Source organism: Penicillium pulvis (genome assembly GCF_028828015.1).
Source record: "Penicillium pulvis strain IBT 33274 chromosome Unknown contig_5_segment0_segment0, whole genome shotgun sequence".
In the NCBI taxonomy this organism is placed as follows: domain Eukaryota; kingdom Fungi; phylum Ascomycota; class Eurotiomycetes; order Eurotiales; family Aspergillaceae; genus Penicillium; species Penicillium pulvis.
Window position 1 is genome coordinate 3,197,962 of NW_026643078.1, and position 13,408 is coordinate 3,211,369.

Genomic DNA, 13,408 nt, shown 5'->3' on the forward strand with positions numbered 1-13,408 from the left:
CAGCAAGTTATATTGCAGCTGGGATCTAGGCGTTAAATCACCATTATTAGCATGCTTGTAACTTATGTTGTGGATTCTCTCAATACAAGGGACAGAGACCACAAACTTGATCTTCAATTCATTAATTAGTGGAGTTAGAGCGGAAGCGTGGTGGTGTTCAAGGAGTGTTGAGGCAAGAGCGCATCATCACGCCCGTCATTTCCCTTTTCGGGAAAGGGAGATCATGATCTGGGGAAGGAGCGATTTCACTTTGGATGCCATGTGCTTTCAGGAATGCTTCTCATTGGTCGGATCAAATAGGCAGCGGTGCCTGGATAGGATCAGTGTGGTACATGGTTGACAGTAGGATCTTACTCTATACTGGTATGGAGCCCTTTTCCACATGGGACAAGTGTAACAATCCCCACGAGTTTTACCTTCCGTGTTTACGCCAACGGTTCATTTATTCTTCCTTTCCTTCCCTTCTCTTCTTCTTCCCCTCTCCACCCTTCTCACTTTCAAGGGCCTCATACCTTGACTTTTCCTGTTTACCCTCATCTTAGTCAAGATGACGTCCACGCAAGAGGTTCCTCTTGTTCCCCTCAGCAGCCTTCCCCCAATTCAAGATGAGGAAAGAGCTATCCAAGATGGCAGTGAGTCTTCGTATGTGAGTGACCCCAAGGAAGCGCGCCGACGTGCACTGGCCAAGATCGACAACGCCAAGTTCGGATGGCACCATGTTCGCGCCGTGGTAGTTGCCGGTGTGGGCTTCTTCACTGATTCCTATGATATCTTTGCCATCAATCTTTGTGTCAGCATGCTTGGTGTCGTCTACTGGCAGACAGCCAAGTCCAATCCTGGCAAGATCCCCTCCAGCTCTGATACCGCCATCAAAGTCGCAACATCCGGTGGTACCGTCATTGGTCAGCTCTTCTTCGGCTGGCTTGCTGATCGTATTGGTCGCAAGCGCATGTACGGCTTTGAGCTCATGATCATTATCCTTGCTACCCTGGCTCAGGCCCTCGCATCTGACTCCCGCTCCATCTCCATCACTGGTCTGTTGATCTTCTGGCGTGTCATCATGGGAATTGGCATCGGAGGAGATTATCCGCTCTCTTCTATCATTACTTCTGAGTAAGTGAACTTCCTTGACCACCCTTGGGTCTGATTTGCTGACGAAGTAGGTTTGCTACCACCAAATGGCGTGGTGCGATGATGGGAGCTGTCTTTGCCATGCAAGGCATCGGGCAATTTGCTGCCGCAATTATCGCCTTGATCGTTACCGCCGCCTTCAAAGAGTCTCTTGAAACGGCAAAGGATGTTGCTCACTGCACGGGAGTGTGTCAACTCGCCGTTGACAAAATGTGGCGCACTGTCATTGGACTGGGTGCCGTGCCTGCGTGTGCAGCCCTCTACTTTCGACTTACCATCCCCGAGACCCCTCGTTACACCTTCGATGTCGACCGTGACATTCTCAAGGCTGACTCGGATATCCGTGCCTACATGAAAGGAGAGAGTGAGGGCCACCCGGATGAAATTCGCCGCATCGCCCTCCTTCGCAATGAAAACACCGAAGCCATGGTTCCGAAGGCGACATTCGCGGATTGGTACAACCATTTTGGCACTTGGAAGAACGGAAAGGTCCTTCTCGGCACGGCTGGATCGTGGTTCTTCCTCGATGTTGGTACGTTGATCTGCTTCTAATATTTCGATTTTAGCTAACCAATTCCTTAGCTTTCTACGGCCTCGGCTTGAACAACTCGGTTATTCTAGGTGCTATCGGATGGACAGGCGGACACGATGTTTACCAGGTGTTCTACCGCAACGCCGTCGGTAACCTGATCCTCATCTGTGCCGGTGCCATCCCGGGTTACTGGGTGACTGTTGCAACCGTTGACACGATCGGCCGTAAGCCAATCCAGTTGTTTGGGTTCATTATGCTTACAATCCTATTCATCATCATCGGTTTTGCCTACCACCCTCTGAAAAACTCGCACAATGGTCTGCTCGCTCTCTACGTGCTCGCACAGTTCTTCTTCAACTTCGGTCCCAACGCGACTACCTTCATTGTGCCTGGGGAATGCTTCCCTACCCGGTACCGTTCCACCTCCCACGGCATCAGTGCCGCGACTGGCAAGATCGGTGCAATCATCGCACAGTGCGTGTTTGGGCCCCTCGTCAACAAAGGTGCTCCCAAGGGAACCTCCAACAGCCCTTGGCTCAACCATGTCATGCAGATCTTCGCACTCTTCATGCTTTGTGGCGTCTTTACAACTCTGCTTATTCCCGAAACCAAGCGACGCACTCTGGAGAGTCTTGCCGGAGAGGAAATTGTGGATGATGGTGTTACCCACCATCATGCATCCGAGGAATCTAGCCGTAAGAAGCCTGACATGATTGCTGTGTCTGGCGTCACTCCTCCGGGAAATTAGTCGTGTTTTACGACAGCCCCGGGGAATGAGCCTACACTCAATGGACAGAACAGAATTGCCATTTGTGCAGCGGAAGCGGTTCTTTTTGATTTTTGCCTCTTACTTTCTATCTTGTTTCCCAAGCTGTATTTGATTTATGTTTTATCGCTCCAGTCAGAGTTTAGAAGCTAGCAGCACTACTTACTTATGGCTTCTACCTAATAGCTAGTAATATCGCTTCTTTTTATTATTACTGGCATTTTGGGTAAAGTCCTTTGTCTCTTCCTTGGCGAATCGGATACCTGCATCTGTTGTAAGGTTCATGACACGAGACAATACCACCCCAGACGAATATGAGAACCTTTCTGCAATTTCGATATCCTAACCGAGAGAAGATAAGTCCAAGCCGACAATGAACATTCTAAAAGTTTAAGCTAGAAAGAAGAATGAGCTGGAGTCCGGTTCTGTATCAGGACAACCATCAAACTCTCCTGCCAGCAACCATGGATTCTCAATATCTGCCAGATATGAATGAAAGCCGAACAATCTGAACACATGTGTCAATCACCTATTCAAACTTTTCACTCCTATCGACAATCATGTCTGATGACCTGCACGCACCCACCGAATCAAGCATCCTCTTCAACCTGATCGGATTCTATTTCTTCTTCTTTGTCATCATTTTCTTTCTTTGGTTCTGTAGGGACTTTCTGACTGAGTACCTGGATTAGATTGTGAGTCAGCTTGGATCTTTGATTTTGCGTTCTCTACATTATTGTGTTTCCATTTCAAACAAAGAAAAAGACAATGTCTGACACGTCTTGCGCTGGCACAGCTGAGCTTCTGCGCGACTGATAAATACCCTACACTCTGCTTTAGAGTTGCTTCTGACACTTTGAGAAACGGATCGGCGATCATGAAATGCACTTTTGAGTGGAGGGTTACTGAGAACGACAGTAGCTCTGCGTTCATGGAAGCCGTATCCGAGGAGTTGTCCGTACTGCTTAATGTCAACGACACTCATCACAGCGATACTACGGAGCACACAGCGCCTGGCAACTCAAGTGAGAACTATACCCCAGACGAGAATAATCCAGAAACTCCTGCTCCAGAAAACAGCCATCCAGACAATCGCGCGGAGCAGAACGGCACTGCAGACACAGACATCCCAAGAATCGACAACCCAAAAGCCAAGGACCCAAATATCAACGTGTCATATAGTATCACACCAGAGAACGATATTCCAGACGATAAAACTTCGGAAATTACTGCTCCAGTCACCGGCGATCAAGAAAGCCACCCTCCGGGTAATAGTGCGCCAGAATATAGCACTCCAGGCATCGAGGTCCCGGAAGCCAGGAGTCCGAATCATAGCGTGCCGGACAATACCTCACCAGTTATTAATACTACAGACAAGACCGCATCTACAAGCAACGGTCTCACGATTGAATTGGTCGTGCAGGAACCTGACTTAACTCCTACGATGGCAACCTTTGAGGCGCCTTACGATTCACCACCGCCTTCCCCAACCTCAACTGCAAGCTCAGGGTCAAATTCGGACCCCATAGCAAGCAATGCCTCAATCAATGCCATTCCTGCACCACCATCTCCAAATCCTCGAGATCCAACACTCCCCTCAACCACACCACAATCAGACGCATCCTCGTTTTCAGATTCAGAAGATCTCCGAAGCCCAGCCCCAGAACCAACCGCCGAACGGAAGGAAATCCCAGCAGAAGAAGGCATCCTCGAGACAACTCCCGCAACAACTGAACAAGACCTAATAGCCTCCCTCCACCTAATCGCCGACTCGATCGCGCAACAACGCCAAATAGCCGCAAAATCTATCCTCCATAGCGGCTTCTACTGGTCCATCCTCGTAATCGTCTTCGAATACCTCTACCGCGTCCTCTGGCACACATCCGCAGACTGGATTATGATCCTACTCCTCTGGATCTGCTTCGCGATCGCCACTTTGAGCGGGATAAAGATGTGGACGGGTGGATACCTGGATGAAGCGGAGCGTGTTGGGCGGTGGTCTTGGCTTTTTGGGAGTAAGTGGGCTTCTAATTTTGATGGGGGTTTACGCGCGGATAATGATGATGGCTGGTCGCCGCTGAGGTGGACTTTGTGTCAGGGTGTTTGGTTTCGGGTTTCTGGTGGTCATGCTGAGAAGGCCTTGGCTTGGTGTGCACTGAAGAGGGATGGGAAGAAGAAGGATGTTCTGAGACAGTCTCTTGGTGGTGTTTGTGATATGGGAAAGGCATGGGAAGAATACAGTGCCGGTGCTAGCGCTGATGCTAGTGCTGGACTTGAGATCGATGTGCAGAAGGAAAGTTTGGACGAGGGGTGGATGCAGGATAAAGTCTTTGTGTCACGCTTCAACGGACGTGTCATCGCTACACTGGTCATTCGTATTATGCCCGTGGACACCGATTCAGTGGTCACTGTTTCTCGGAACGAGTACGACTCTGAACCCGATGTTGACTCAGATGAGTACTGTCATCCTGCCCATTTGGAACCCGTCTTACGGCCAGAGAAGGTGGTTATCCGGGCTTGGACTGTTCTACAGAAGTATCGTGGGAATGGTGTTGGATTGGGGATTTTGCAATTTGCGATTGAGTATGCCCGGGAACTTGAGTTGCAGGGTCCGGAGTTTGCGGTTGATCATGCGAATTCTTTGCGTGCTTTGCCGAAGTTTTTTAGTGGGGGAATGGATCGAGATGATAAGCGGGCGAGGGATCGACTTGCTAAGGAGATTCGGAAGTTTGTTGGGGGAGAGGGAAATGGGAAGAAGGGTTAGATCTTTGTATGGATATTGCGTTGGTTGAATTTTTTCTCGTCTGGTGGACGGTCGTGGATAACATCGCTTTACCTTGAATCAAATTTCTCGCAGGAGCGTACTTCATATCTACGGACGTTGTTTATTCAGACACCGTATATGTAAACTGTGAAGATCAGTATGAATATAGTTGCTATGTATTCCTACAGGTATATGTACCCCAGATACCGGAGCTACGCATCACCCCAAGACCGACCTATAACTACTGAGGACATGTTAAGGATCCCCGAACCGTCTTGCACTAGATAGGCCCGGTGGCCGAGGCTGAGGCCTGAACCCACAATGGGGTGAGGTACCATTCGGAATCACGCCTGTGACCGTTCTGAATATAGATTCGCTACCATACAGAGCCAGCGCCACTGATATCACCGCATTGACAAGGCCATTTATCCTCGCGCTAGTTTCGGCGAGCGGATCGGAGGTACCGTGATTCTGTAGGCTTCCAAGGGCGCGAACTCGGGATGTTCGAGACGATCCGGCACATAATTCATCCCTAGAATTCAAATCGGGATTCCCGAAGATATAAGCCGCAAGTGCTAGAGAGTAGTAGACCAGTCATAACACACACTCTGGAATGAAGAGCAGCCCGAGATCCAGAATCGGCCTTTGATCGGGTAAACATCGGTAGAGAATGGCCCACGCTCAAACCCCACGTCGACTGTACATATTCGCCGAATGTTCCAGGGAATTCGCCGACTTACGCTGCAGCCCTCCCGAAACGACGATCAATGCCAAACACATCAAACCGACCAATATCCGAGAAAAATCCCGAAACGGCCCCAGCGCCCGCATATCCGGCTTGGTTCATATCCGGGGAACGGGGAAAAAGACACCGGGTAATACCCCGGAAAGGCAGAACCAAGTATCAAAACCAAGTATTTATCCAGACCAGATCAGATCAGGCCAGCCCGACAAATGCCGTCAAACGGCGATATTTCCCGGTGATCAGGCATTTCGGCTGCAATTCTTGCCGCGAGAAGCCGAGTAAATTAGGCCCCTAGGGCGACGGGTGAGGCGTAGTGGCGTGTATGCAGGGAAGGCAGTCAACAGGCTAAATTAGCGGTTTCACCCGCGGGATTAAATGATGGGATGTGGGCAGATGGTGTCTTAGTGTACGGCACTAGCTTTATTTGTTTAGTGTGGGGTTCGGGTGCCGGCGAGGTTGATGCTGGTCTCCATCTTCCGTTTGTCGAGGCATTGGCGGAAGGTATCCCATTCTCCAGTCGAAAGTTCTAGCTTCCTATGGAGACTTTCGAACCGCCCGGTTTTCAAAATCACACTCTGTAAAGCAGGTTTGCACGAAAGGCGGGGTCCCCAGGGGGTTTGACTGCGGAGTCAGTGGATCAGCGGAGCCAATAAGATCGCATCTCGGTCTCTCCGCGCACGCCTTAGGGGTACATTTAGCCCCGGCCTCGAGTCGAGCCGATTTAAATCACACCCAAAAAAAGCAAATCAGAGCACCGAAGCCAGCCCTGAATTTGTGCTATGTCAGATGTTTATGAACCAGCACAATTAATTGCCAAGCGTGAACACGCCACACCCTTAACTACCGTGACCAACGCATTTATCCAAAGTTTGACCGGATAAATTAGCGATGCCACACCCGCAGCCACTGACACGGCACCGATCCTTTCCTAATTCCATACCAGACCCGGATGTTAGCCGGGTCGGTGGGGAATGGGTTCAGACCATGTTCCATGTACAACGTAAGATGGATGGCCCCATGGGGGTAAAGTCCCGGGGAAATTCAACCAGTCTGGAGCTTGCCGACATTGGGTCGTGGATGTCAATAAATAGCATTGATCCCCGGCTTTGACGCGTCGGTCTTTTCGTCGTGTATCTATCACCTATCGACCCAGGCCATTCACTTCTGCTCAGTTCGTTGTCAGATCATCTGTCATCATGGGTCCTCTTCCTGGTGAGACGGCCATTTCGGCCAAGCGTGCCGAGCTCGCTGGTAAAGGTGGAATCTTGGGTTTGATCAGTAATAAGAAAACTTCCTTGATTGGACTATTCGCGTCGCTGGGTGGTTTCGTTTATGGATGTAAGTTGATCGACAAGCAGAGATGGTGATGACGCTGACCGGATTAGACAACCAGGGAATGTTCGCACAGGTCTTGACCATGAAGTCTTTCCAAGAAGCCGTATGTCAAGTCCTCCGAGCTCTATGTCGACGTGACTAACTTATCCAGACGAATGGATATGCCGCCCAAACAAGTATCGAGCAGGGTATGCTGACGTCGGTGCTCGAACTCGGTGCGTGGGTGGGAACACTCGCCAATGGATACTTGGCCGATAGACTCGGTCGCCGTCTGACTGTGCTGGTTGCCGTGGCTGTCTTCTGCGTTGGTGTGATTGTGCAGGCATGCACACAGAACAAGGATTATGTCTTTGCTGGTAGATTCGTCACTGGTCTGGGTGTTGGTAGTTTGAGTATGGTGGTACCACTGTACAACGCTGAACTGGTAAGTCCAACGTGACATTGGAAGGAAGGAAATCAAGCTAACGAGAGCAGGCACCTCCTGAAATTCGTGGATCCCTCGTCGCCGTGCAACAACTGGCTATCACATTCGGTATCATGGTGTCCTTCTGGGTGAGTTCCACTATCCATGGCTTGATCTTCTCACTCTAACGTTGATAGATCGGATACGGAACGAATTACATCGGAGGTACAGGAGCAGGCCAATCAGATGCAGCCTGGTTGATCCCCATCTGTATTCAGATTCTGCCCGCCCTCGTCCTTGCCGCCGGAATGATACTCTTCATGCCCCAATCCCCGCGTCACCTCATGAATACCGGTCGCGAGGAGGAGTGCCTGCAGACTTTGGCTCGTCTGCGTGGAACCACTACCGACGATCTGCTTGTGCGGATTGAGCACCTCGAAATCAAGAGTTTATACCTGTTTGAGAGGGAAACAGCCGCGGAGAAATACCCGCATTTGCAAGATGGATCTTTCAAGAGCAACTTCAAGATGGGTCTCAATGATTACATGTCGCTCATTACGAACAAGTCTTTGTTCAAACGGACATCCGTTGCTGTATGTGTTTCGTTCTTCTTTGGCGATCATAATGCTAATCTGAACTTTTCAGTGTATGATCATGGTTTTCCAGCAGTGGAACGGTATTAATGCTATCAACTACTACGCGTGAGTACCATCGTTTTTTTGGTTGAACGTGACTGACATATTCCAGCCCATACATCTTCGAGGATATGCAACTGCCCGGAAACACCACCACCCTCCTCGCCACCGGTGTCGTCGGCATTGTGGAGTTCCTTTTTACCATTCCTGCCGTGCTCTGGGTGGATCAAATCGGTCGCAAGAAGATTCTCATCGCCGGTGCTGTGGGTATGGCTACCTGCCACTTCATCGTTGCCGGCATCATTGGCGGGTACCAGGGCAAATGGCTGGAGAACCGGGCCGCTGGATGGACTGCTATTGTGTTTGTGTGGATCTTTGTGATCAACTTTGCTTACTCTTGGGGTATGTTCCGCCGGTCCGTGGCTAAGACATATAACTAACGACCTCAGGTCCCGTCGCATGGATTGTTACCTCTGAGGTCTTCCCATTGAGTATGCGTGCTAAGGGTGTTAGTATTGGTGGTAGCAGCAACTGGGTAGGTCTTTTCCTCGCTAATACACTGCTTGCATATCTAACTAGTCGCCCCAGTTGAACAACTTCGCGGTCGCTACCGCGACCTCTCCCTTCGTGAAGGCTTCAACCTACGGTACATTCATCTTCTTCGGATGCGTCACGGTGGTCGGTATTCTATACGTGATTTTCTTCGTCCCCGAAACCCGGGGCCGTACTCTGGAGGAGATGGACGAGATCTTCGGTTCAACTGGTCTGGCCGCCGCAGATGCCGAGCGCAAGCATCGCATTGAAAGCGAAATTGGTCTCCTCGCTCTGGTCGGCGTGGAGGGCCACTCCGGTGCGGAAAAGCAGGATTTCGAGGCTTCACATAGTGAAAAGGTCGTTGAGACCACGACTCAGGCCCCTGAGACTCACACCGATACCACACAGTAACTTTGCGTCGAGCAAGGAGGTGCTGTGAAGATACCCTTCCAAGGTTTATTTAACTATATATTTTAGTATATGTGCATCGGCAGTTGTGCAGATATGATCGGTCACTCGGTCGAATTATGATTATCGAATATGATCTCCATTCTTATTGGCTTAGCGCAGTGTGGCTTGTAACTATTGTATGTGATCTGCAATAACGCTCATCTTGCAGTTGATTCGTCACAAAGATTTTTACCAAACTCCAATTGGAGCTGATGTGTCGAAATAATTTATTCCAGATGCCTAATGCCAAGAAATCAGAAACTGGATTTCTTGGTTAGTGTTATGTATAGTTGTGCAGGGTGGGTCCGTTCCCCACAGAAGCAGTCTGTGTGGTCAAGTTCCATGATGATACATCGTTTGTCTTACCTTGTCCCTTGTTCAATTAATCTGGTTCTGCTTTCATTGAACCCTTTATATCCTGGACTTCTCCCTTCAATTCAGACTCCACTTGTCCTCTTCAACCCTCTTCCAGCTCTACAGTCAAACTCAACTCAAATAATCCCCACACAAACGACTCAGCCAAAATGTCTACAACAACCACCTCTTCCGTCGCCTCCGCCACAACCGCCTGCACAGGAAATGTCTACCAACTCCCAACAACAGACGCAGCTTGCGCAGCCGTCATTTCAGGCAACATGACCTCCGTATTCGACACCTGCTGCAAAGGCAACAACCCCGTGAAATACGACAACGACTGCGGAATCTACTGTCTCGCTCAAGAGCAGACTGTCGAAAAGCTCCTCGATTGTATCCAGACAACAGGAAACAACTACCGCGATGTCTTCTGCAATGATAGCCTGAATGCAACTGCGACTGCCAAGGCTACTACCACTGCCTCTGAGACGAGCACAACGACTGGAACTACTACTTCGACGACTACGTCGACCACGAACGCAGCTGCTGGACAGCCTGTTTCGACTATGGGGCTGGGTGTTCTTGCTATGGTGTTGTTCTCCGGGGTGATGGGTGTCTTTGCTTAAATGCAGGGATATGCCGTGGATTGTATGGTGATGTGATGTGGTCAGGTGGATCGCATCAGATGATGTGGAACCTGAAGTGGTTTTTTTTACAACGACATATTTCCCATGTATTAGTACTTCATACCTATTGTAATATGATGAATATTTTACCTTTGAAATGATGCAAGTATAGCCAATCGAAAATAAGATGGAATTTTCCGGATCGTCGCATTAGTGGAGTTTAACCTGCGGAGCGCGATAATTGAACACCACAAAATTAGTTGAACACCACTCTGTCCCTATATCCGGTATGGCGCAGTAATTGTAATTCAGAGAAATCGCCATCTCAAGTATTAAAGTACATTGCATCGCCTCGCTTAATTCACGTCAATTTAAGTTAGGATCATAATGTAAGTAATAAAAGGTAGCTTAACTGGTATCACTCTTTAATCACCTTCACATTCCAGCGTAGTCTACAAAGTAAAGTGAGCAAGTACGCACTTGACGCCCTTGGGTATGTACTCAATAATACTACTCTCTAGATCTTGGATACTGCGCTAACTTGAATGCGGTTAGTGAGGGTGTTAAATTAGGTTTGTGGTGTTCAATTAAAAAGCTCCTAACCTGCATTTCTCCTCTTCTCCTCATCCCAATAAGGCAAATTCCCGGATATCGCGATCGGATAAACCCAGGAACTGAGTATTTAAACATCTTCATTGCGATCGCGCAAAATGGAAATTCTATGTACACGTCACACTCGTCATGCTCGGCACTATTGTTCAGGCATCCTTGTTCTCAGCCTTCCTCGCCGATGCGGCGCCACATCCGCATCGGCGAGCGGATAATGGAGTTGCCAAAACGCCACCAATGGGGTACGTTTTTTACCTAAAATTCATTGAAAGCCAACAGGGCCTAATCTATGCAGATGGAATACGTATAACCACTACTCCTGCTATCCCAATGAGAGTATTGTGCACTCTAATGCGCAAGCTCTTGTCGATCTTGGTCTGGCAGATCTGGGATATACATATGTTACCACTGATTGTGGCTGGACGGTCGCTGATCGATTAGCTAATGGGTCTTTGACTTGGGATGCAACGCTATTCCCAAGCGGATTCCCGGCTCTTGGCGAGTTTCTGCATGGCCTGGGGCTGTTATTTGGTGTTTATGAGGATGCGGGGATCAAGACATGTAGTGAGGGACAGGATCAGGCTGGGAGTTTATGTGAGTCTTACTTCTGATGTTTTCAGGGCGCTCGAGGAATCCATGTGTTCCAAACTAATCGTCATTATAGACCATGAAGCTCAGGACGCCGCAACATTTATGTCATGGAACATCGATTCGCTGAAATGTATCCCCCCTTAACCCTCACCAATTTGGAAAACTTGTCTAACGTTTCTAGATGACAACTGCTATTCCGATGCAGCAACCGACTACCCAAATGTAGATTACACTCCTAGCACATCACCCAGTCTGCGATACGCAAATATGACCAAAGCATTGGATGCCCAGTCCCGGTCAGTTCTGTTCCAAATCTGCGAATGGGGCGTCGACTTCCCAGCGCTCTGGGCTCCCGCCCTAGGAAACACCTGGCGAATCGGCAACGACATCATCCCAGACTGGCGAACGATTTTCCGCATTTTGAATCAGGCAGTCCCCAACCAACCCTACACTGGACCGGGCCAATGGCCTGACCTTGATATGCTTGAGGTGGGAAACAATGTCTTTACCACCGCGGAAGAACAGACGCATTTCTCGCTGTGGGCTATCATTAAAAGTCCGCTTGTTATTGGCGGTGCTCTGAAGGATGAGTATACCTCTATTAGCGAGGCTTCGTTGGACATCTTGATGAATAAGGATGTTATTGGATATAACCAGGATAGCCTTGGTGTTGGTGCTGGATTGAAGAGGAGATGGACTGAGGAGGTTTATGAGGTTTGGAGTGGACCGCTTTCTGGGGACAGGATTGTTGCGGCTGTTATTAACTGGGATGACGAGGAGAGGGAGTTGACATTGGATTTGCCGGATGTTGGTTTGCAGTATGCGGGCTCTGTTAAGGATATTTGGGGTGGTAACTCGGCTGAGGGTGTGAAGACTTCTTATTCGGGATCTGTTGCGGCTCACGGTGTTTTGTTGCTTGAGCTTGGGGATACTACTGCGGCTGGAACTTATCCTACCAGTTTGTTCGGGTCTTCAGATGGGTAAGTGGAAAGCCTGTTTTTGGAAAACAGATGCTGACTCTCTGCAGCACAACGACAACTTTCGAGTCCGTCTACGCCAACACGACCAGTTCAAAGTATACCGTTTCAATCTCATTCTCCACGGCTCCAACAAAAGCCACAACCATCGAGCTTAGCACCTCGGCAAACCCAACATCTCAATCTATCAAGGTGCCCGCTTCGAGCAAAACCATCACGTCAACCCTTTCCCTGACAGCCGGATCAGCAAACACAATAACCATCAAATCCGGTATGACAATAGACTCTATCACCATCGAGTCACCAACAGGAACATACTACGCAGGTCAAACAGATTTTACTCTGGCCGGATCCGCAGTTATTGAACAATGCGGAACCAGTGGCTGTGCCCCAGTCGGCTACAAAATCGGCTATATCAGCTCTACAGGTACAGCAACAGCTACCATCCCGGCAACAGTCTCAAGTGCCAGCGGAACAGAGGCAAAGTACATCGAGATAGATTACATCAATAATGATGTTGCATTCTCGACTACCTGGGACTGGGGCTCTAATTCGCGGAACATCACTGTCTCGGTTAATGGGGGCGACCCTGTCAGACTCGAGGTCCCGCTTTCAGGGCACCATAGCGAGCTTTATAGTCCTGGCTTGGGATGGTGGGATACGGCTACACTTGGGCTTTTGCTTGATGGGTGGGTGGATGGTGATAATGAGGTTGTTGTTGCTAATGCTGCTGATACGGATGTCTCTGAGACTTGGGGAGCTGACTTTGTGGGATTGAGGTTCTTTGATTAGCATCTGATCGATGCAGAGCTTCGGTCCGTATTCTCTCTGGCTTCACTTGACGTATCCTATATACTGATCTAGGACAGAAAGTGAAGAGACAGGTCAATTCAATGCATAAATTGCGATATTCATATAAACCTAGCTACAGAAACTATGTGCATAGCCGATGCATA

At 49.2% G+C, this 13,408-nt stretch overlaps 5 protein-coding genes across 5 annotated transcripts; all 5 read left to right on the forward strand.

Moving 5' to 3' along the window:
* Window positions 1-547: 547 nt before the first annotated feature.
* On the forward strand, window positions 548-2,411 carry phoD (phosphate:H+ symporter; the record flags this gene model as incomplete). The annotated part of the gene is made up of 3 exons (XM_057067311.1): window positions 548-1,113; window positions 1,164-1,663; window positions 1,714-2,411. 3 exons carry the CDS (start codon window positions 548-550, stop codon window positions 2,409-2,411), a joined length of 1,764 nt encoding a protein of 587 aa, XP_056920992.1.
* Window positions 2,412-3,306: 895 nt separating this feature from the next.
* N7503_007765 (uncharacterized protein) lies at window positions 3,307-5,193 on the forward strand (the record flags this gene model as incomplete). The annotated part of the gene is made up of 1 exon (XM_057067312.1): window positions 3,307-5,193. The coding sequence occupies one exon, from the start codon at window positions 3,307-3,309 to the stop codon at window positions 5,191-5,193; it is 1,887 nt and encodes a 628-aa protein (XP_056920993.1).
* A 1,941-nt stretch (window positions 5,194-7,134) lies between these two features.
* Window positions 7,135-9,256, forward strand: N7503_007766 (uncharacterized protein; the record flags this gene model as incomplete). The annotated part of the gene is made up of 9 exons (XM_057067313.1): window positions 7,135-7,276; window positions 7,324-7,376; window positions 7,425-7,697; window positions 7,748-7,825; window positions 7,874-8,269; window positions 8,322-8,377; window positions 8,424-8,713; window positions 8,761-8,846; window positions 8,900-9,256. The coding sequence occupies 9 exons, from the start codon at window positions 7,135-7,137 to the stop codon at window positions 9,254-9,256; spliced, it is 1,731 nt and encodes a 576-aa protein (XP_056920994.1).
* Window positions 9,257-9,819: 563 nt separating this feature from the next.
* On the forward strand, window positions 9,820-10,275 carry N7503_007767 (uncharacterized protein; the record flags this gene model as incomplete). Its single annotated transcript, XM_057067314.1, has 1 exon — window positions 9,820-10,275. The coding sequence occupies one exon, from the start codon at window positions 9,820-9,822 to the stop codon at window positions 10,273-10,275; it is 456 nt and encodes a 151-aa protein (XP_056920995.1).
* Window positions 10,276-11,016: 741 nt separating this feature from the next.
* N7503_007768 (alpha-galactosidase D) lies at window positions 11,017-13,244 on the forward strand (the record flags this gene model as incomplete). Its single annotated transcript, XM_057067315.1, has 5 exons — window positions 11,017-11,126; window positions 11,180-11,478; window positions 11,549-11,605; window positions 11,657-12,455; window positions 12,503-13,244. The coding sequence occupies 5 exons, from the start codon at window positions 11,017-11,019 to the stop codon at window positions 13,242-13,244; spliced, it is 2,007 nt and encodes a 668-aa protein (XP_056920996.1).
* Between the last annotated feature and the right edge of the window lie 164 nt (window positions 13,245-13,408).